A 24,830-nucleotide genomic window follows, 5' to 3' on the forward strand; every position below is an offset into this window, starting at 1 on the left:
ACCCCTAGGGAAAAAACCCCTTTGGGGCTCCTGCTGCATGGGTCAGATTTTCGCTCCTATTCCTTTTCAACACTGATAAAATACTTTCAATTTCCTCAACAAATTATGTCTATTGCTGCTCTTGTTGATAATCTCCACTTCAAAAAAGCATAAAAATTTACATAAACTGAAAAAGTTTTTATAAACAGTGACTTTTTACATAATATTTTGTGTGCAGCATTTACAGTAAAGAATGCACAGTATGAAAATCTGATGTGTTTTTAAACTGCATTATTAAAAAAGCTGTTTAAGTGCCTCAACAATCCCTGAGGCTAATTTAGTTGCTAATAATTTCAAATTAAACAATCTTACCCATATTTACTTTAGAATTTAAAATATGACTGCATTTTTAATACACCCATAACACCATCCAAGTTTCTACTAGAAGGTTACAGTAACTTGATAATATATATATATTCCCACACTATTTCAAGTTTGTGTGCTTAAGGAAGGTTAAATACTGGACATCAAGAATACTATTCAAACACCTGAACATCACATAGAGCACATGTGATACAACAGACAGTTCAGAGTTCTTTTTTATTAATGTTGATTAAAAATGCAGGAAGACAACACCAGAGAAAAAGAAACAGGCCAAGATTCAACTGAAATTAACAAAATGCAAAACTCAGTAATATTTACAAACTAAAACCCAAAATGCATATAGTGTGATTTCCAATTTTTAGAAGAGACAACCTTTTAAATACAAAATGAGCAATTTGGTAATTGTACTTCTGCATCCCCAGCAAACAAACATTTTCAGTATTTCATACCTTCCCACATCAAGGTTAAGTTTCTAAAAATCTGTAAAGAATCTCATTACTTGACAAAAGTAAATAAAAATATTCTGAGCAAAAATACGTTAAACAAAACAAGCAAATCATTTGGTGCCTCTTGTTAACACAGTCCCAGTGTATATTTTTTGATACAAAATGCCATCACCAGCAGGGCATTGTCTGGTTAAATTGTATAAAAATATTCTAAAATACCTCCACAGAATCAAAGTTCTACAAGCTCAAATAAAATCTGAAGTAAGAGGTATCCGACAAACCGGCACTTTCCAGTTTATATTTTAAAATAAGCTTTTTTTCATTCATGTAACTTTTTCTTGTGCCTATTTACTATAATTTACTACTACACCAGGCTTCTGTATGGCCCTCAGTTAAAGTTTAGACTTCTGAGATTCTTCAAAGAAAAATTTGCCTTGTATGTAAAATGGTGCAATGCAGCAATGGCTAAACCGACAAGGTCATTTTTCACAACACAAAAAACCTGAAAACTGAAATTCAAAAGCTGGAAAAACATCATACAGGGGCAAGGGCTGCCCTGAATAAAGGTACAGTACCTTTTGCCTAGGACATGGGCCCTTAAGTCACAACACAAGTTTCAGAAATTGCTACCAAAAAAAATTAGGGTGTGGCATGCTAACAATCTCAAGGTCATTCCTTAAAAAGGAAGCAAAATCAGTAAAATGTTTTCTATTAAGCACTGACAGTAACCCAAGGCTGTCAAAGTAAACAGGGTATTCACAGGTTTTACAAAAAAAAAAAAAAAAGAAAGTTGATAGGTCATACCTCGATGCATTGCTGTGGACTGAACCCTCCTCTCCTTGGCTTTTGTCCTTATTTCTCATCATCTTTTTATTCTTAAATATTAAAAGGGGGTCAGGGGTGTCTGTTTGCTTTGAAGTCCTGTGCCCAGGTATTTACTGTCAAAAGTTGAAAGAAAGGTAAGGTCCCAGTTCGTTTCACTGGCTTTCATTATCAGGAACAAAGTCCTGACGCTGCAATGATATTGTTATAACAATACACAGCACTGATCAACACGGCAAACCGGAGATTTAAAACAAATAATCATTTTTACAAGAAAAATCCGAGAATAAACACAGGAGAGGAGCATCCTGCAAACTTTCCTAAAGTAACACTGGATGCAAATAATCTCTGTATCTTATTGCGTCATCCCAATACAGCACAAATCGGTCGAAAATCAAAGTAGTCAAAACGGCAGAAATCTAAAAATTATTATTATTAATTGCTCACCTACCTGATCCATGCACTGCCGCCAGGACCAAGTCGATATTAGTTTCGGGTAGTGGAAAAACATTAGATCCAAAATATTTAGAATTATACCGATAAAATACAAATTTCAGAAAATGAAAGAAAAATATATATTCTAATCCCAAAAATATGCTGCCGATAAAGCAAAAGAAGCGGTAATTAGTACAAAAATGTCCGGGGGAAAAAGCTCATTAGGAGAGCGCACAAAAATGGAGGTACGCCATGGCTTCTAAGCTGGAAAAACAACGACCTGGGCTCTCTCCACGGCTTCTTCTTTCCAGCAAGGCACGAAAAGGGAGCCCTCAAAAGCTGCTTTTCTGCCCGAAAAAGGTCCGCTCGGCCCCCGATTAGTGCCTAGGAGAGGCAAGGGGCTGTGGGGGCCCCCTGAGGCTGCCTGAAAGTTAGGGAAAGTTGCGTAAAGTGTTGGGGAAGGCACGGAGCTGAGCGCGCTCTCTCTAAGGCACAGCCGCCATCTAGAGCTCCTTCCCAGCTCTGAGCTCTGCCTTTGATTGACACTCTCTACATTTACCCCACAACTCAGGTGATGTACCATAGACCCACCCCTTCATTTCTACCAAAAAAAGAGAGAGCCTCCACCTAAAGGGTGCCTGCTACCCCACAGCCCTGGCTCCTTCCAACTACCCCAGCTCAAGGGGCACCTTAACCCCATGTGGCTCAGGCACCCTTTGGAAGCCAGAAAGAAATGGAATTTGTGCCTTTTGTTTTAAAGATTTGCTAAATATTTCAGTGCCTGGGCTAAAATTACTTCCTCCCTGGACAGGAAGTGGTGCTGTTACAAGCCATTTTGAAGGCATGGCAGTGGAGCTCACAGCCATGCAGGCAGCAATAGCCCACCCTGGGGCTCACCCCACCCAAGGGGCAGCTTCCCCCCAGTTCGGTGGCAGAATTCCCAGACAACAGCTCTCCCCTTTGCCCCCCAGTGCTGGCACTGGCAGGGGGGGACAGGAGCATCACCCGCTCCCAAGCCAACCCCAGAGGGCTGAGATTGCCCTGCAGCTCCACAGCGCCTCCCTAGTGGTTTCCCCAACAACTCCAATCCAACAGCCAAACCATTTCCATCAGCTACACACCAAGGCACTACGGTCAAGTCACTCCAACACCATCAAATTGCTTATTTCTAATGCACTTTCTTAACCCATTCATGGTCATTAACAGATTTTAACACAACAAATTAATTTTAAAGCTGCACAATAGCCAAGCTGCAGAACTGCAAATCAATCACTGGACACCTTCAACACAACATCCTGGAACTGAGAGGATTTATCACCAAGGGAATGGAGGTGATCCAGGTGATCCCCTGACCGCTTGATTCTGACTACCAGTTGTCTTTCACGACCAAAATCAACCCCTTAAAGCACAAGGACATCCTGCATATTCATAAGCACCGCAAGACAGAGCCATCAGCCACTGGGGGACCACTGGAGGACAAAGGGGCAATGGGCTAGTTTGGGGTTCTATGGGAACATCCATGGCACAGCATCCCAACAGCCCAAAACCATTGGCTTCAACCAGTAGAACCAACACCATCCCCTTAAACTTCTCCACACACCTGCCATTATCTCCTACAACCATCTATCCTCTTTCCAAAGGGGTTTTCATCAGGAACTCTCCAATGCCACAAGCCATTTAAAAGAGTTCCACTTCACCAGTTATCCACAGAAGACTCCTTGCACCTCGACTGCAAGAGCTAAACCACAATGCAAGACCATTCCAAGCATTTTTTTTGAAACACTAAGGAAATCCACTCATTTGAATGAGAAATCCTTCAGGTTGGTCCCAGTATTCAATTCCACCATAAAAAAAACACACGGCAAAACCAAACTAGGGCAAGCATTTACCACCAAAATGGCTGGATGGAACAGGTATGAGCAGCTCATCATGGCAAAAATGGGTATTTCCAAATAGGTCTGAGCAAGGCAAATGGTTCAACACACACAATGAACAGGATTTTGTTTGGGTTTTCAAAGATAATTTCAATATTATCTCAGCACCAGATTTATCATCATAGCCCACCAACATCAAACAAAGACAACTTTGAGTTTCAGGTGAAACACAGAAAAGAAATGCCTACAGTTAAATTATTAGACCCACTAGAAACTTGTAAGGAAATCATGACTTCGAATGTTAGAACCATTTTAAAATTCATTTGCAAAGGTTAATATGTCATCTATAGCAATATCAAAAATAACTCAGTTTTTTTCTCACTAAACACATGGCACAGTATCGTGACACTAAGGCTACATGCAAGAGCAGTGAAGCAGACTGGACACTTGCACGGAACAATTTTAAGACCAAAGAGACTGTTCAGGAAGTCTGTAGTCCAGGAAATCTGTTGAAAAGTTTCTGTACCCACACACAACCCAAGAACATACCTAAAAAACTTACACAAAACATTCAAGTACTCCTTTATTGTCTTATTTTCTCAGCCTTCAATTGGTATCAATTCCATCTTAAAAAAACTTCAAAGTTCAGCAGCAGTGCCCTGACAATAGGCCAAGTACTGAAAACCCCTATTAAGCACCTGAATGAACAAGCCAGTGAATAAAAAATCATTGGAAGTCATGGCAAAGTGAACATAATTTGCAAATGAAAACCACATTTAATATCAAGTATAGCACAAATTTTACCTTGCCGTCAGTACTTAGCTGAAGTATTTCTCAGTTTAATAACAACCAAAAATGTAACCCACTTCAATATCAACACAATAAAAGATATTCAACCAGAAAGGACAAACACAAAGTGTGAAATAAATCAAAACCTTTTATTTTAAGTCACTTTATAAATTACATTTTCTCTAAAGGGGTAGCAACAGATCTTTTACCAAATTAATTTGTCATGCAAACACAACCCAAAAAAAATTTAGCCACCCAGTCCTCAGACAGACCATCATTGGACAGTCACTGATTAATTCAAATGCAAAGTCCATTTTGATGGGATGATCACAACCCAGATCTTCTCTGGTTCAATAACATGAGAGTCCACGTTTTAACATCCTTTCCTTGGACAGACATCCCAGCACTCATGCCTTAGTCCACTCCTCAACCTCTCAATCCCCAGTGGAACTGCCATCCTGGTGTCTCACTCGTAGACTCCTTTTGACACTCTTCATCTGAATGGATTCTTTATGAAAAATTAGAAGAAAAATGCTGTTGGAATACACATCATTGCTTTTAAACTAAGACATTCAACTACTGTACCTTGAAGATAATTTAAACATGTAACTGATGCTTCATTCCATGCTACACAGTCCACAATATCTACTTTTATCAGCGATAATGTCAAATAATCAAGTAAAGAATCAAAAATAGAAAGTTTAATCAAAATATTAAAAAATGGGAGAAATTATTAGAAGTCCAAGAATCCTTTCAGGATCCCTGAATTCCATCTGAAATTTCTTCACAGTGTTAAACCACTAGAAAAATCTGTGGTGGGAAATCTAAGAAATTTGCTCTTGCAACCATTTTCATTGGCCCATCCCCTGAAGCTGCCACTGCTTAGTAGAACACCAAGGTTCTTGTAACAAGCCAAAATTTTTAAGTGCTGCTCAAGCTCCTTTCTTCAAAGACACAGGTGCATCAAAACCAATGATAACTGGTTTCTTATAGACAGATGGTGACTGGATACAAGACATTCCACCATCTTAACCCAGTTTTCCAGCTCATGAAAGATGTACAGTGCAACAGCAAACACACAAGCAAATGGCATGACTGGTTTAGTTACTGGTGGGGAAGGACACATCAGAAATGAGATGAAAATGGTCACAAGTCACACTAGCTGCCTTCAGCAAGGCTCCTGAGCCATATTCCAACTGTACTCATCATGGAACAGCAATCATGCCCACAGGTGAGTGACAAACCAAACAGAGCAAACAATATTCCACATGGATAAATACAAACCCAATGTTCCCATCTTCCTATCTTCTTCCAAGAAATATAAGCTCAATTTACTTCAAGTAAAACTTTGCTCCTCCTCACATGCAAAACTTAGGTACAGGAAGTTACTAAGTGTTAAGAACATCATTTTGAAACCAATGCTGACCATAGGGCTGACATGCAAAAAGGGTTTTAAAAGGTCTTCATGATTTTGAGTATCTGCACCCCAACATCAATTTATTATTTCTGAATATGTATAGGTTTAATCTCATTTTAGTCTGAAAGCCAACTTCACCACCACTCTGCTCCCCTGATAACCCTGGGCAGATTCTGACAAGGGATGCCAAAATTACCCACAAAAACCAGTGGGGCCATCTAGTGGTCTCTGCTTCAGCATCCCAGCTTCCCCAGTCTCATCTCAAAATAATCAGTTACAGCAAAGCAAAGAGCACTGGAAGCAGTGCAACAAGCCCCAGTCTGACTTTCTCAAGTACGCGTGTGTCCTGTTTTATGCTGTTCTATAGAATTCCTTGTTTAAAATACAATGTGTAAGTACTGCACATAGAAGTGGAATATGGGATCTGGTAATTTCACTTTGCACTGTGAAACGTGCATAGCTGCACGAGTATTCAACCCCAGGACATCCACGTTTTCAGAAAGACAACTTTCAAGTTTAAAGAAATGCTCAATTTCAAACAGTCAACTCATCTTCAGTTAAGACAATGTATTAAATATCTCCAAAGGTGTTTTTCCCTCACACTAAGCTGTTTTGAGGCTGCTTTAGGTTTGGGGTTTTTTTTCCCCAGCTCCCACTAAACTCATTTCAAATCTATTTAGGCATTTGAAGATAAATTAAAATTTTGAGTATTTTTTCATGGTAATGCCTGGACTGAAGTATCAAAACATGAAAAGAACCACCACAAAGTTGTCCATTATTGTCACAATCAAACACTCAGAAGTACTAATATGCATAAAGTGGAAACCCCATAAATAAGACCATCAAAATAATTTTTAGTTATTTTTAATAAGCTTAACATATAGAAATCCAATTACTGACATCAACTTTCCCCACCTCTAAAAAAGGTAATTTAGTTACATATATGAGTCACCCTTCAAACGCTCTTTCCACTTGGGTCAGCCCTCTGCCTCAGACACTCACAGGACCTGCCAAAAGCAATTTCAGGGCTATTTCCCTGCTAGGTTCACCTACGTTGGGTTGGACCAAGAACTTTGCAAGTAACCTCATGACGTTCATCTTACCCTCTTCTCTAAATCTGGTAAAATAATTAGCAGTAAACAGAACTGATGAGGTATTATAATTAAGAACACATTCTTGTTCTCCAAGTTATTATACATCAAAAAGATGCCACAGGAATAGCCAAAATATTAATAGCAGCCTCTACACTTGTGAAATTTACATTTGGTTTAAAAGATTTCACAGTATTTGTTTACTTATGAATTAAGGCACATTTTACTAATACATTTGAATAATGTTACAAAAATACACTCCTCCATGAAGAAATATGCAGTGTTCCTGCACTTGAGGTAGATACTGAAAATCCCATTTTTTTTTCTAGATGACATGAGTCTACCATTCCTTCTGTAAAATGAATTAGGCATCCACCCATTATTCAAGCTTTTGTTATTTACTAGTTCTTGGTTTCGTTTCCAAGCACTGTATTTTGGTCACATAAATCAGACACTTGGGTAGTGCCGTAATACTGACAAAATTTCCTTCAAGCCACTGGTAACATGTTGACACTCCATGCCATCCATTCCCAATCTGCCTAAAGATTCAAGGCAACAATTACAAAACATCTGAGTTTACTAAGTTTTTATTTTCAGTTTTTGCAATTATTTGTTGCTGTATTAAAAGAATACAGCAGTAAGAGGCATTCCTTATGGCCAAACCCATGGCTTCAGCCATTTCAGGTCCACTGTAATCCTGCATTCCCTAACATGTGAGACTGAAGCCCAACACGTACAACATCTATGGATAGATAAGACACCAATACATTTACAAACTATTCCAGAACAAAATCTGAGGCTTAAACTTTTAAACAAAGTGACCTACTTGGGAAAGGGAATTCACTTCAACAGAGGGAACTGAATGGACAGAATGAGGTTCTGAGCAAACCAAACCTCAAGTTTTACACTCCTAAGTTCATTAAAGCAAAGTTTTATTCTCAACGACATCCCTGGCAACTTTTACACCAGAGGAAAGAAGTGTTCTTAATTGGCAGCTAAGACCATTATGTTATTCTCTACCATCTTTAGCAGGAACTAAGTGCTCTGGACAGCCCTAAATCTGCTTTTATCACCATTAGACATTCCTTAAGCAGAGCAGTAAAAGCACAACCCATGTAGGTTTGGGTATTCTTAGGTAAGAAAGGCTGTTTGTCAGATTTCAAGGTTAATTCCAGATAAGATGTGGCTTTATTCACAAATGCACTCTTTTGTGATTATTTTTAAACACTAAATTTTATTGCATTAATCAAAGTATGCCAACTTTAATAAATCCCCTGGTGGTTTTGAGTATTTTCTCTCTTCTCTTAAAAAAGAGAGTTAAAAATCGGTGCTTCAAATAAACACCATGTTAACCAGAGAATGCAACACCAAATCTTTCAAGATCCACCCATTTGAATGCTTTCACAACTGCTTTTTGAAGCAGCTTCTTTCATAGACAACTATTTCAATTAAGTAATTTAAGGGTTTCACATTCACCTCTTCCTTATGTAAGGACTGTAAACCAGAAAAAGATGGAAGAATTATTCAGCGTGTAAATGAAAAGCCCAAGTTCTACTCAAAGAGCCAGATCTGACAATAGCCAATTTATAACCCAACAAAAAAACAAAAACACACAGAAAGATGTAGGATTCACATGAAGATTAATATTAAAATGGCACATAAGTCACATGTTTAGAGATTCTAGCAGGTGATTTAGGCTAGGAAGGCATCAATGGATAGCATAGGAAGAGCTTGGAGGAATAGCTGGAGAAGAAACATACCAAGAAATATGCTGTTCCACACACCTGCAGTGGGAAAAACAGCTTAAGACTTCTGAAAGAAAAGTAGTAAAACTTACAAATCACAGTAGTAGAAGAGATTAAATACTTATCAAAACTAAGTTTGTGTACACACATTAAAAACTTAATTCCTCGAAATCCATGAAGTCTTTGGTAATCTTTTTCAACTTTTGCTTCAGGACTGAAAACTCAAGCGATAAAATTGGTCCAAAATGAAATGGACCCAGAAGCAGCAGCAGGCCAGACTAACACATCCTGGCAAGGTTTGCACCTTACCCTCACATAATCCTTTTCAGAAGGGCTCGACATTAGTCTCCACATCATGGAGTGGAAGAGAAGCCCAGCACTCTGGAGTCCAAAACCAGCTTCTCTCCCAGCACCTGAGGCAATGCAGAAGGCAGTGGCTGCTGGATGGCTCTGTTAACAAACACAGCCACGGGACAGCTAAAATTCACTGTCATCTGGCCAGTAAAATGAGTGCATTTGCATTTTGGAACATTTTCCCAACATATGTGAAGCCTAAGGAAGGCCTTGCTCACTTAGGTAAGCATGTCAGACTAAAAGAAACTGTCGCCTAAAGAAAAGCATATATTCCAAAGCACAGTGCTGCAGGAATAGAGCTTCCCACAAAAAGAAGTTAATCTGTGTACACAAAATGCAGTGGATGCCCCAATTAAATATGCAGAATCAAGGAGTCTGAATTTTAAGCAGAGAGGAAGAAAAAAGGACTTGTGTCTTTCTACAGGCAACTCCCAAGAAAGTCACAATGTGCCAGAGACGACAAAAGGTCAAGACCAAGTTCCTTTTAGTTAAGGAAATGGGAAAGAATTCTGTCCCGATATTCATCCAGTACAGAACTGAATTAATTTACCTACTCAAGCCTGCCAATTTTTTGTTTTGACTATATGAGGAATGATTTCAAGTCTATCATCTAGGAGTTTAATTTAAAAAAAATTACAGGAAATTGTACTGGCATTTATAATTTTGTGCAAAGCTAGAGCATTATGAATGAAGAACAGAAACAGAACAATTGCAGAACAGGAGACAGTAACTGCCTGCTCAAAGGCTCCCAATGATCCTGAGAAGCATAAGGACAACACAAGATGCTTGTACGCCAAGTTCTTCCTGCTACACTTCTCATACCATTTGTTATCCAAATGGTGTGTAGTACCTCTCTGGAGACAGACATCTACATACCAAAAACCCTTCTGAACAAGCAAAACTACAATATAGAAGTTCTCAGTGAAATCTGGAGTCCAATCACGCAAGCCATCAGAACTACAATCAGATGTGAAAGCTGTTCTGCAGCCAGACTGGGAGAGAGCACTATCCAAGCACTGCTCACTTCCCCAGAGCTTTTCTGAAACGCACATGCACACATGGCCACACACTGAGGAACTGCAGAATGTACTCAGCCAAAGCCTTCACTACTTAAACCTTATAGCCATGTGTGCTTGCTGGGGTTTTTTTAAAGCTAAAAAGTAAATGTTATTAGGAATAACAACTTACCAGTGCTTCAACCAAGAGCAGCTATTTTGCTTACAGTGAGTAAATCAATTCCTCAACAAATCTGTAGGGAAAATGGGATATTAAAACACTTGAATTAAAATAAATTAAAAAATAGAAGAAATCTAGACCTTAAGGTCTGCAAGACCAAGCATGCGCTTTCATTACAAAAACACTCATACAAAAAAACCCCCAACAAAACAAACAACACCCAAGCATTACCAGCTCACAGCATGTGCTACACAAGTTATTTTTATTTTAATAAACTGAAGTATCACTAAGGGACCTGTTATTAAAGAACTTGCAAACAACTCAAGAAATTCAGACCCAGTCCACAAATGCATTGAGAAAAAACAACAAATAATATATTCTTTTAAGTTTTTGAAAAAGATCAGTCACGCATCAAGTGGAAGCATGCTTAAGCAAACTGACGTGCCCTTCACAATAGAAAATAAAAAGCTCTTTTTATTGAGACGAGGTATCAGCTAGATGCAGGGCCATTATGTAACACATTTATGTGGAACAAATTATCCACTCTGTCTCAAAGTTACTCATGTATAGGCAAGGTCCAAATGTGGAAATCTGACTTTGAAAAATGCTGTATCATTAAATTCTTATTCACAGTTACCTTAAGCAAAAGTAACAAGATTACAGACCTAAAACAACTCATGAACCCCCTTTTTTACTGTAAATTTCAACTACATGAAATAAGACATTCAAGTTTATCCTCCTGACATACAAACAAATCACATCTCTTGTAATCTCTAAGAATCTCCTTACATTGAAATATAGCCTCAAATACATAAAAATTAATGAACCTATCTAGTGACAGCACAACGTGCAATACTCTAAATCCTTTCCATTTGACAGCCACTCAGATGTGTAGAAAGAAAGACGGGATGAACAGGTTGTAATTTCTTTGTTGATGTAATTTACTTGAAACTCTTACTATGGAAAAAGCCTTTAAAAGGGGAAATGACAAAAAAATAGCAGTAGACTGGCAGAAGCACATAGAATATCCTAATGCGTGTGAAATTTAGAGGTTTAAAAATGTATTTGAATGTGCAAAAGCAGCTGCAATGAAATGGAAGCACAGAACTTCTGCGAAGTGCCCATCCACCATTTCAGAAGAAACACAAGATGGCTGCTGGACTCTGATCAGCCATTGGGCATCCACCAGTCATCCAAGGCACGAGAAATGAACCAAGGCAACAAGAGTTACACTCGGGCCCTTTGAATCATTTCACTCAAAAAAGGCCACTTAGAAACGCCAATCTAATACATGAAGACAGGTAAAATTAATGACTGGAAGACTCTCAGTTTCCAGCTCTCAGCCATTTTTAATAATTCATGGCACAGCTACACATCCATCATTGCTTTCAAGTTGGTTGTTGTTTTCTTTAGTTCTAGAGCAAGCACACAGCTGTGGTAGTCTGACAGAAACTTTAATAAGGGTATTTAATATGGCTGTTACTACAAAGCACCTTCCTCTAATGACAACGTTATGAAGACTCCACCAGAGTTTTCTCTGACCTCACCACACTTGAGCAAAAGGAATCTTTTGTTTGTCCGAGTGGCATCACACAGTAGTAGACACTTCTCTTCATGGAAGAGAGTGGGTGAACCAAACAATGAGTTTTGTAAAAACAACACGAGGATGTTGATAATATATTACATTTCGTTCACATGAGTTATTTTTTCACTATTATAGAATACATCCCTGTATTCTGAGTTTTTAATTTTAACATCCAAAACACATTCACTCTTAAACTACAGAATAAATCACCAAAGCTGCAGGTTTATGCCATGAGCCAGAAAACAGAGCTTGGAAATACAAGTCTTGGCTGAAAAAATTAACCTTTCATGTTAACAGCTGTATTTCCTGTATCTAATGTCACAATCTTTTAATCAGACTACTTACTGTAATTGTTGTAGCCTGGGTGATTAAAAAAATCCTCTACTTAAAAATGAATATGAATTTACTTTTTTAGGTAATCTAATAGCTAGGGCCTATTTTTGTTTTAAAATTACAGACCCATGAAGTGCAGTACAGCCTATGCCACACAAACCACGCCCGGCATCATGGGTCAATGGCTCCTTCCCCCAAAGATTGGCACTACCCATCACACAGTGCATCTCCTTCTACAGCAAGAGGGGAGATCAGACATCCAAAAGCTATCACCCAATATCACATCTTTCTCCTGTGTTCATTATTTAATTAACAAAGTGTTTTGGCAAAGATGATGTCTATCACCACACCAATGCTCTTCCATGTATGCTGTCAATGCTACCAAAACCTATCTATGAGAACACTTAACAGGGGTTTGTATCCCCACAGAGGAGCAGCTTCCTCTGCTGAAGAGGTCTGCACTCAAACTGAGAGATTCTCCTGACCCCTCTCAACTCTCACAAGCACACTGCAGCATAAGCATGAACTTGGAACTTCCCTCAAGTGCCAGTAGTGTGCATCCAACCCACTGAGGTCTACTTGAACTAGAGGTGAAGCCACTGTTAGATGAAAACAAGTTGTTCTGCCAAGAAAAGGCAGCTCCGAAGAGCTCACAAAAGGGGCAGTTAAAGCTGCTTTTATTGTAATGTCTATTCAGCACAATCAGCATCAGGACAATACTGGAAAGATGCAAGACTGTTAAGATCAAAGTGCTCAATTTCATAGTTATCATAAAATGCTCAGGTCAGCCAAGATCTGCTCTTGAGCACTGTGTTTTTTAATTTTTACATTTCTACATTTTTTTAAAGAGCAGGTCGGCTACAACTTGCAGATTCAGACACTTCAGAATTTAGTATCAGGAATATAAATCAAGTCTGACAGGTTCAATCCCACCACTATTATCAGACTTGTGTGACCCAGGCTGGTCTTGCCCTCATCGTAATAGACTCTGCAGCATCTGTGATTTTTGACCCTCTGAATTGAAAACTTATGTGGGATTTTAGATATGCCCTGTTGTTCCTAAGATATGAGATCATTTCTGACACGAAGTTCTAGTTCTCACAGTTCCCATCACACAGTCACACGATGAAGTTGCAGGAACATACTGTCATATCACCTTGGTCGTTAGCTGTGTTTGCTGCAGGACATCCATGATGGTGGCACATGTCCAATATCTATAAATATAATTTGAACTCTACCTTGCACATCAACAGTGACTCACTGCAGATAAAAGTTTATTATAACCTGAAGAGACATTTTGTAAAGCACATGGAAAACTGTACAATCTCTTTTCTATGAACAGACTGAGGCTTCATCCAAGCCTGGTAAAAAAACCCCAGCTGCACTTAGGTGGGGGTTCACAACTGGATTCTTTGGTTATCAGGATGAATTATGCAACTTTAGAAAGCAAATCATCAAAAGTGTTTTTGGGAATCCTGATACGTGCATCCTCAAGAAGATGCTTTACGCGCTGAGGTCCTGAGGATACACTGAAGTACATGAGCACTGGGAAGCTGTGAAAAGGAACCAGTTAAGACAGGCAAACAGGATCCCCCACTTTCAATGAGAGTGGTGAAAGCTCAAAAGCAACATGTTACTCTGATCCTAAATGCAGAATCTGAAGTGTAAAATTAAAAAATAAACATTAAAAAGCTGCTTTACTTACACTGCAAGGAGGAGAGCAAGATACCTCGTAACAACTGGGTACCACTTTAGGCTTTTTGAATGAAACTTACACCAAAACCAGAATTTTTAAGTTTATTGTATAAACAATTTCTTGAAAAGAAACAGCTAATGCGTGTCCCTTGCTAACGAATCAATACCTTGAACTAAGAAAAAAAGCATTCCTGAAGTTTGATTGGACAATATCCTTTAGGAGATGACAATCCTTTGGCTTCACCGCATGTCAACATGGGCACTGCAGATTGCTAAAAGGTTGTACTTGTGAGCGACCATGAAAGTCTTCAAAGGTACAGGAGACATTAACGTTACTGTAGTACGTACATACTAACAATTCCCAAATGAACTAACCTCGAAAGAAAATAAATTCAACAAGGTAAAATACTGGAACTTAAATGTTTAATGTTTATTTTGAAAAAAATAAAAATTGTTTCCAGGATAAATGAAGAACAAAAAACACAAAAGAAACAAAACCCCACAACACAGTGTAACATACCTGGCACACACAGTACAGAATTTTGCTCAAGGTCTTTTGCCCAGCTAGTCATCTGAATCTTGGGAAAAACAATATCCAGTGATAGCCCTTAAAGGAAAAAAACAACAAAACCAGGTTTGTCTGAAAACAAGGTACAGATAAGCTCTTGAAGTCCAAACATTCTACAATGACAAACTTTCTAAAAACACGTACAGGAAATATCTTTGAACAAATGAAAGTTTTACCAACAGTACAAAACCAATATTCTATTGTTAAGCATTAGCCTCCGAGTCCCCAAAACCAAGAAACAGGCCCCAAAATGTCCTTCTTTAAGAATCCCTGAAGTCTTGGGCTACTACTTTGATATAAAAATTCTACGATTTCCCCAAACATTAATGGTACAAACTCCTTAAGAAAAAAACTAAATGATTTTCAAAGTTTAATGCAGGTTTTCACTGGTAAAACGGGACACACAGAACTTCAGTTTATATGCAAATACTGTCCTTTTTCACCAAACACAATGCATATACATTTGTATCCAAATATTATAAAAATAAACAATCCACTTATCAAATAGCCTTAGTAAACTGAAATTTATACTCAAGCAGCACATAAACATATTATCTGAAGGCAGTCTACCTGTAATTGCAAAGTAAAGCTTTTTAGAAGTGCAGACAATTTATAAAATGTGTCCCTTCCATATAAAAATGAGATTTTTTTATCCCATCTGCACAGTAGCAAAAAGGCAAATTCCAGTTTCACAAAAATAACAAGGAAATGAACTAAGTATTAGCACAAGGTATAACGATCTTACCTAAGAAAAAATAAGGCATGAACGAATCCTCTGGAAGCCAGTCAGGAAATAAGGTTCTGTTCATAAAATTCTACCTGAAAAAACAAAGTATGGAAATTTTCAGTATTTTGCTTTAGAAAAACAGCATAAGTCATATGCCTGAAATCTGTGAGTCTTTAGATAATTATTAAGTCGGGAAAAACTTATGATCACAGTAACTATCTTTCAAACTGAACTCTAAAAATACAAGTATGAGTGGCTGCACATTCCTGGCTGAAGAAAAACCTACTGGAGATGAGTGACTGACATACAACACGCATGATTTGTGTTTTTCATGAATAACTGCAGTCTGCTCTTCTGTCTGCCCTTACTTTAATTTTGAGAGACTTAAAGCTAAAATGCTAATTTAAAAATTTTTTTATTGAGTAATTTATCACACAATATCCCTCAGCCCTTTTACCTTTTTTTCACATTAAACTCTTTAGAAGTAGGCTACGCAAAATTAAATAAAACCTCTACTGATGGCAAGGTTATTTTAAAATGGCTTCTGTCATCAGCTTCTCTGAATTTGAAGTCCTAAGTTACTTCATCTCTTTGCCCTTTAGAATACAGTTTTAAAGCCTTCAGCTTCTTTAACCTTTAATAAGATCTCCAACTATGCTCTTTTAACACAAGGAACACCATATTTGCACTACCTCTAGCCAACTTTTCTTGCCTTTAACAAACCAAAGCCATAACATTTTATTTTACAGCAATTATATTTATCACCAGCACTACTTCACACTCTAGAAGTATAGAATCATTCTGTAAGTACACGATTTTGAAAAACATTTTAATTCAGGATTAAAAGATGCATAAACTCAAACCCCTACACCCTAAATATAAAACAAACGCCGTAGAACTATTAAATATGTACATTATGAATTACAAGTAATTTATTTTCTGGACAATTACCTGCTATTTTATTTTCAACTGTTGAAAGAAACCAGTCAAAAGTATTTAAAAATTATCCTCTAATATACTTCAGACAAATCCAGCAGACACCCACCTAAAGCTAGAACTTTCTTTAGGGCAAAGTGTGTATGCCAGAACCTGATCTGCGCTGCAGAACTGTTGCTGAGGTTATAAAACCACCATAATCCAAATCTAAAATAAAGACACCGAACACTCTGCATAAAGGTGACAGGAGTCCAACGCTTTCTGAAACTTGTATTTCTATTTCCAAAAAAGGGTAACTTCGATTGGTGCAATGACAGATTATTTGCAGAGGAAGTACGGAAAAATGTAGATTTACCTCCAACTGCAGTATTTAAAATCTGCACAGAGTTTTATAACCTTGAACAAGCGTACACCATTAAAATCCAACAAATACGGCTATACGCAACCTTCAATTATAACCTCAATTTTTAGTATTTACCTCTTGCTCTGCCACAGAGATATTTTATACATTAAGAATTGGAATTTTACCCTTAAATTGGTAATTGCTGAACGCGAGCCAACCCAAAACAAACGTCAGCCATTGCATTTAAAGTTGCATTTTTAGAAGTCTTGCAATAGGTGTTGTACAACTTCTAAATTATCAGAACACCGAAACGACGACTAAAATGTTTCATAAAGAGAAGTAACAGTCAGGTCTCTGAAAAACCTATAAACTGAATAATAAAAACAAACCTGATACCCATTAAATGTTTTTTAAAAGCTTTCCATGTCAGACACAAACTCATCCGTTTCTTTATTGTGTAATTCGTATTTAAGTAACTCTCTTTTTGTAGTGTCGTCTAAATCACAACTGTAGTATTTTGCCAACTTTAAACTGTAGAGTTGGCATGATCGAGCTTTGTTTTTCTCAAGCTTTTAAGTTTCTACGTTGCCGTTTTAATTGCAAAATCAAATTTGCACGTAATTCGTGAGAGTTTTCTTTTAAACTTCTGCACCTGAATTGCTGTTTCTCCAGTGAAGTCGATTTCTCTCTATTGTTTCATAAAGTACCAATCTGTCTCATCCGCAGCCTGTTTCTCTCTTACTGGTTTACAAAGAGTTAAAAGCCAACACCCCTCAAAAAAAAAAAATACACTCCAAGTTTTATTTTTAAGAGAAAAGGACATGGCGTCTTTGTTCTTAGAAACTACGAAAACATATCCCCATGCGACCAGCGACGGGCAAGAAACGCTCTTCTACACAGACACGGGGCTAAACATTTCGGTGATGCCGTCTTACAGCCTTCACCTCTCCCCCTCCCTGCACTGCTGCATTGGAGTTCCGAACTGGTTTGCAGATACCCCCCTTGCAGGCTGCGCTGGGGGAACCGGTCCGCAGCCCCCCCTGTGCTCGGTGCTGCACAGGGGAGCCAAAACCCGCCACTGCTCCCCCCGGGGCTGCATCGGGGACCGGGCGGGCGGAACCCGTCGGGTGCTGCAGGAGAGAGAAGGGAGCGCCCGCAGCCGCCCCGGGTCACCGGGGCTCCCCTTGTCCCGCCGCTCCCCCTCAGCCCAGCCCGGTCTCGGGCACGGGTGGGGGTCCCCGAAGGTACCCGCAGGTCCCCTCAACGACCGACGGGGGGGGGAAGCGGGGGGCAGGGGGAGGCAGCGCCCCCTCCCCCTCCCGGCTCCAAGGACATTTTGTTTTTCCTCCCAAGGACAAAGGACAATGAGGAGCCCGGAGACTCCGGCACTTACCCGGCGAAGAGCAGCTCGCTGACAGACACTCGGGGCCCCGAGGACGGGGCGCTGCTCCCGGCTCTCCCTGCCCGCGGTCAAGGGCGGCCCCGCGCCCGCCCGGCGAGGGAGCGGCACGGGCAGCGCTCCGCAGCCCGGCGCCATTGCTGCCCGACCGTCGGCAGCCCCGCTCGGCAGCCCAGCTCCCCGCCCTGCGAAGTCCCGGAGCCCACAGAGCGCCGGGCCCGATTTGGCGCCCGGGAGCGGAACCGAGGGCGCTCGCCGGGCGTCCCCGGTGCGAGCGGCGGGGACAGCGCCGGGAGACGGGCGGGAGCCGCGGCTGCTCCCCGGCCATCTTGTGCCGTGTGTGTGAGGGAGCCTCCGCCGTCTCCTCTCAACTCCTTGCTCCCCTCCCCCCGCACAACATGGCCGCCCGGTCGCTCCTCACTGCGGCGGGGAAGGGGCGGCACCGCGCGCGCGCCCCGCCCCTCCCCTCCCTGGGCTGCGCGCGCGCCGCGCGCCGCTCCCTATTGGCCTCCCCCCGCCCGGGCCCCGCGCGCTCCGCCGCCGCGGCCTCCCATTGGCCCGCGCTGCCAGCCTCAGCCGCCCCCCATTGGCTCCCGCCGCCTCCTCGCGCGCCGGCCGCAGCAGCCGCCCCTCAGGGGGAGGCGGGAGCGGGAGCAGGGGCGGCCACCGCCCCCTCGCAGCCCCACCTGGCCGGGCCATCCCACCTGTCCTGCCCCAGCGCAGCTCTGACCCCGCTCGGCCCGAGCTCTGCCAGACTCCAGACATCTCCTCATACCTCCGCCTGCCCGCACTGACACATAGCAGGGTTCAGCCTCCTGAGTTGGCTGCTGTCAGCCCGCATCTCACGGCCCCGTCTGCCGCCATTCCACAAACACCACCTCTGTTATCAGCCCTTGACATAAGCACAGGGACAGCTCACCCGCCAGGGTCCCCAGGGAGGAGTGGGGCCACGAACCTCTCTATTCTGATGGGATGCACACCTCTGTTGTGCACCCTCAGCCCCCGAGCCCGGCTGGAGCAGAGAGCCAGCACAAGGCAGTCACCTGCCTGTCTGCCACATCAATCCCCCGTTACTGCTGCTGAGAAACAGCACAGACGCACAAATAAAACTAGATATCCTGCTTTTTTTAGCCAGCACCACAGAAGCTGTCTGGTGTGCCAGCCTACCAGGGCACTGTCTCTTATTTTGACTACAGCCATGGAAACCACTTCAGATATCAGCAAGATGGAAACCTCATACTCCTGGTCACTGCCATGAATCCTGTCCCCAGCCCCAGTTATGGTGCTCCTCTGCAAGAAGCACACACAGCAAACATGACAGAACTAATATTTATACACTTCAGCAGTCATTTTGAATGATACGAGCACCTTTCCCCTTCTTTCATTTGCCCAGGTGACTCCATTAAAAGCAGAAAGAAATTGTCTAAGTCTTCCTTTTTCATATTAATGAACCTGGGTAATTATGATACAATTAAACTAACAATATGATTATGGAAGGCCTCAGGATCCAGTGTGGCATTTGAGATCACGCAGTTGGACTTTGGCAGCTTTCTCCTGAGCTAAGTCCTGGAAAAACCACAAGGAAGTGACTAGCTGAAAAGAATCAATCCCTATGATTTTGAGCCAAGAGATCTATTTCCTTTCAAAATACTGAGAAAAGCTGACCTCGTGTATAGGATAGCAGGGGATATCTACAACTTGTAGACAGTGGGATAAGGTGTTACATCTTCACAGAAGGGATGGTGGTGACCCACATAAAGGTACCACAGCACAGGAACCTCCAGTCAGGGAGTCAGTGGTGGTCCAAAAGAGCTGATGCAGCTTCTCACTGAAAAGGGGCCCTTCTTTTCCCTCTCACAAGAAGAATTGTTGAAGTTCTGGTCTACAGAGACTATGGATAGCAGAAAGCCTGTTCTGCAACTTCATTCCCATTTAGAATCTTGCACAGGCCAATCCTCTTGCTCTCCTTGGAACTGCTCACTTATAACTGTATCTAAAGGTGCCTGTATGTACAGAACCCAGATGCTATTCTCCTTGGAAAACCACCAGCAGTGAAACAGGGGGAAGGATGAGGCAGGATCCAGATGAAAGCAGGGTGCAGCAACAGCACTTCTCCTTATGTCAGCATTTTCAGCTGATCCTGCATGGTGAAACTTCACAGCAAGGACCAAGATTAGAAATTCCATGTACAATTTCCAGCCTTTCTCTTGTTTCTTCCCAAAACACAAATACATTTCTCTAAGAACATATGTGTGGCCACTTGCAATAACAACACGACAGGGAGAAAAGAGATCAGGGATTCTAGACATAATTGTGCCTTGTAAGAGTAGTGTGATTCTAACCAGGAGAGCTTAAGATTGTACCTGAACAAGATCTAAACTGTGTGCTCAGACTGTTATCTGATTTTCTCTAACTATACCAGACTGTCTAGTGTAATAGACTGTTCCTCTTAGAAAACAAAAAAACAAAAAAAACAAAAAAACAAAAAAAACAAACAAAAAAAAACAAACAATAAAAAAACAAAACAAAACAAAAAAAAAACACAAAACAAAACAAAACAAAAAAAAAACCAATCAAACAAAAAAACCCCCCAAAAACAAAAAACCCCTATGTACATTTATAGACAAATGTTTTTGGAAGTCCCTCACTCTACTGCTGCTATGTGTCACCAAAAAATTACTCAAAGTCTAATATCTTCATTAAATATGTGCAGCACTGCTCTTTTGCTTCCTGGGCACCAAGACCTGAAGCAGCTCCAAAAAACCTTACACATGTATCCATGATCTCCTCCATTCCTTGCCCCTGAATGAGTTGCATGGAAGTGAACACAAGTACAGTCACTGTCTGCAGAGCCATAGCTCCCCTCACACAGTGTTGCTGTTCCTTACCAGGAACAGGCTGTTTGCATTCTTCTTCCTAATGAAACAGAACAAAATTCTCATTCCTATTGCCTCTGTAGCTACCCCATGATTTTCCTCTTAAATTCAGCATTTCTGCACTGCAATTCTCTCTGTAAAGTTCATTCCTTCTCTTTCAGATGACACACTCTCTTCCTTTGTGTATCATTAGACCAAGCACTTCAGCCATGTTTTATGAACCACACGTCTGAAAATAATGACACAAGTTAATGTTTCCATTACTAATTTGGGAACTATTTTCTGAGATTGCATCTGTGGCTGGAATTTCAGATGGAGGCACAGAACCTGACTTTTTGGTACTCTTATTTTCTTCTAGGACCTTTCGTCCTTCCCGCAGCCCCATGTTATTATCCCTTAGGGACAACATGCAAAGGCACACTGCGATCCCACAGGGCAGTGTCCCTTCCCCACGTGTCCCAAACTGCTCTCTGTACCAGAGAACACCAAAAGGTTGGTGAAGCAGTTTACTCTTTGTTATACAGCATAGCTCACAGATCTTTGGAGACACAAATATAATGGAAAGGCAAATATTGGACAAAATGGTGAAGTATTGTAGGTGCCTTTGAAGTAGAAAACAGGAGTCTGAACAAGACTGAGAGATGTCACCAAACTTTTCTTCAACCAAAAATCTCACTTTTCAGAAGAAATCAATGCCAGTTTCCTAGGCCTTAGGCCAAACAGAATAGTTTGGATTACTTGGACAGAGACTGTGCAAACTGGATATAGAATGCCCTTTGAGCACAGTGAGCTGTTTGTGGGAGGCATTTCACTTCCTGTGAACTGGGTGTTTATAGAAGTTGTCACTTTGTCCTGAATCAAGCAGGAGCTTTATGTTCAGATTTTGTATGTAACCTGGAACATGTAGATCGAACAATCTGCTTCCCTGCCCCCCCTTCTGTTTCCTGCTTCAGTAATTCACTATTAAAATCACAGTAACTGCTCAGGTAGATACAAAGTCACCTTCTAAGCATGGAACCACATTCCCTGTGTGACTGATGAAGATGATTATGGTATCCTGATCTCAGCTAAAGCTTTTTGCTACTGTCACAAGATAAGCAATAAACCCAGCAGCAGCAAGGATAAAACTCAGTTCTAGCAACAAACTGGTGCTGTTCATTCTGCTCCAAGACTGGAACTGGAACCGAAATCCAGACTTTTGCTCCAGCCTGTAATGAATAATTGCAAACACATTGACACACATAAAGAGAACTTTTACCTAGGCCCTTTTTATTCCTGGGCTTTAACACAAAAAACTGAGATTATATTAATATGGGGGGTTTGCTGGCATTTTTATAGGGCTCATATATAGAATGATGAACCTTGTGAGCAGCAAGGAAAAGATTTTTTACCATGAATAGGTAGAAACAAATTCTTATCAGTGTTATAAACATATGGTAAAGAAAAATATCTTTCAGTCTAAGCCAAACCTCAGTGTTTTTTTCAATATATTCAAAATTAAGCAATTTTAAGCAAGATTCCTGCTTTCAAAGAAAAGTAAGTTATTAATAAAAAATCTAAAGACAAAATGGAAGTCAGAAATAGATTCAGCATATTTTGTGGGATTTAATGGTCTCTCCTAAGCAAATTTTTAACTTGGTGGTCACAATGTATCAAAGAGTCAGTACTGTTGCTGTACACGTGATCTTGTGGCCTGAGCTCACATTTTAGATCTAAAAGCTCCTTAACAAGGACACACCTCGCTGTTTCAGTTTTGCATGAGTTCCTGTATACAATAAAGCAAATAACAGACCAGCAACTATTTTCTACTGAGAGGATTAATTATTAAGCTTTATATTAACTCCACTAGGGAATATACACACATTTTTCTTGGGAAATCAAATCCACTCTTTTTAAGGAGGTTTGAAGCTCTTTGTTTCTATTACAGATCATCTCCAAACTAACCCTTATTGTCACCTGAACTGGATGTAAGAATAAGGACCATCTCGGTCAAGGTATTTATGCTGTATTTGGCCAATGTCTAACACACATATATTGCCTTAAATGGCAGCCTTAGAAGTATAAGGGAAGTCAGAAAGAAACAGTAATCCTTATTTTGGTGAAATCTTATGACAGTTTAAAACTAGACTGTCTCAAACTTTAACGTGGCTGATTGGATAATAATATGTTTAATTGCTTCTTAAAGTAAACCAACGGAGCTTGGAACAACAAATCTGTTTCTTCAACCCCCTTTTTAGCCCCTGCTTCTTGTATGCAATGTTCTCTTTTCTCAAGGTCACCTTTTACGTAACAAACTATTCTGCTTGGCTTGGAAAACCTTTATAAGAGGACTGGGACATGGTAGAAAAATACTGACCATTTTACCTGTCTCTGCTTAGACACTGGAATTTATAAAAGCGTTAACAAGGTATTACATATCTCCTTACATGAAAAAATCATGATGCAACTTTGCTTACTGCTGACATCACCTTTGAAAGCAAAGAAGAAACTAATGTGCTCCTTCCCAGGGACTGTAATGCCAGAGGTAGAGCACACCAGGGCAGGTGCTGTGACCTTGCTCACACACTTGAACTGAACTGCTCTGCACTGATCAAGTTCCCTGCCTGGAAACTTGCAGGACTGCAACCATACAAGGATTAGACATGGTGACAGGGTTTAAAATCACTTTAAAAAGTAGAAGCTACAAGCAGTGTTCTCTATCTCACCATTGCTGCTGGAAATGGAGTCTGCAGAGGGAGTGTTTTGGTCATTGTTTTATCAAGAGTTTGTTCAAAAAAAAAGACCCCAAAACATCAGCACCATTAAGGGAGCCTAATCCCATCTTATATTTCAAAAGAGATACTGTTCTCCCATTTTCCAATATGTTATGGAATTGTTACATGAAGCATTTTATAACTTTTAACACAAATCTTTAGAATATCTGTATTTTAAATGTAGCTGCAAAATTATATTTTTAGAAGATACAGACAGTGGCTTTTTTTTTTGTGTAAGTTTAGATAATTTGAAATTCTAGCATGATTACTTCCTTATGCAGATTTAAAGCTCATTTTCCAAAGGCTTTTACCTGACCATCCTTGAAATTTATTTCCTGTAAACAAAAGCCAGTAAAGCTTGATTGCTTAAGTGTTTGAGGAATATGATCAGCAAAGGGAAAACAGGCTTAGTAAAAATATGTGTTTACACATCAAAATCGAGGACAAAAAAAAAGTATTTCCAACTATAAGCTCCAATTTTTATTTTTCCTCACTCTCCATTTGAGTCCTAGTGAAGGCTTTGGAAAGTTATGATAGTGATTATAACAACAACTATATTTTCTTGGTAAATCTCCTTGGAGTTTTGGAGGTAAAGGGTTTCATACCGGCCTTGCAAACATGAGGAATTTCACTCAGATTGAACAAGATAAATTATAGCTACTCTAGAATGAAAAGAAAAACAGGCCAGGCCTCCAAACCCACAAATATAGAACTAGGATTTTTATTACAAGCAAGTTTCAAGCCTGTTTCCATAACGATCTTCATTCTCGTCTCCAGTGTCCAGGTAGCACTGTAGGGCATTTATTGATTGCTATATAAAAGTTGACAAAATGATGCATTATTCAGTAAATTGCCACATGCAGGGAAAAGAAACTGTACCTTTTTTTTCTGAAATCTTACAAGCATATACTTTTTTTTATTTCACAGACAGTCTGACAAAGCACTGAATCACCCTGTTGTAATGCACCACATATATAAAAGACCCCTTATGTAGTAGCTCAAAACAAACTTCTTCATATTTGTCAATACTTGCTAGATGTGGAGTCCAATCAATTTTTGCTGTAGCGATGCACAGACACACTTGGATTAGAATGTCACCTGAA

General features: G+C 40.3%; 1 protein-coding gene across 7 annotated transcripts in view; it reads right to left on the minus strand.

The window, feature by feature from the left end:
* CHD2 (chromodomain helicase DNA binding protein 2) overlaps window positions 1-19,226 on the minus strand; it is a 71,466-nt gene extending 52,240 nt beyond the window's left edge. Inside the window, exons 1-6 of one of the 7 annotated variants that reach the window (XM_063412367.1) lie at window positions 18,093-18,231; window positions 15,439-15,512; window positions 14,646-14,732; window positions 10,525-10,585; window positions 2,083-5,237; window positions 1,614-1,747 (exon numbers count right to left, since the gene is read on the minus strand). In XM_063412367.1, the coding sequence (XP_063268437.1) occupies window positions 1,614-1,675 (62 nt within the window). In that variant the 5' untranslated portion in view covers window positions 1,676-1,747; window positions 2,083-5,237; window positions 10,525-10,585; ... (1 more) ...; window positions 15,439-15,512; window positions 18,093-18,231. The other 6 variants (XM_063412368.1, XM_063412373.1, XM_063412371.1 and 3 more) reach the window with 6 other exon arrangements.
* Window positions 19,227-24,830: the final 5,604 nt, after the last annotated feature.

Source organism: Prinia subflava, chromosome 15, assembly GCF_021018805.1.
Source record: "Prinia subflava isolate CZ2003 ecotype Zambia chromosome 15, Cam_Psub_1.2, whole genome shotgun sequence".
Taxonomy (NCBI): Eukaryota; Metazoa; Chordata; class Aves; order Passeriformes; family Cisticolidae; genus Prinia; species Prinia subflava.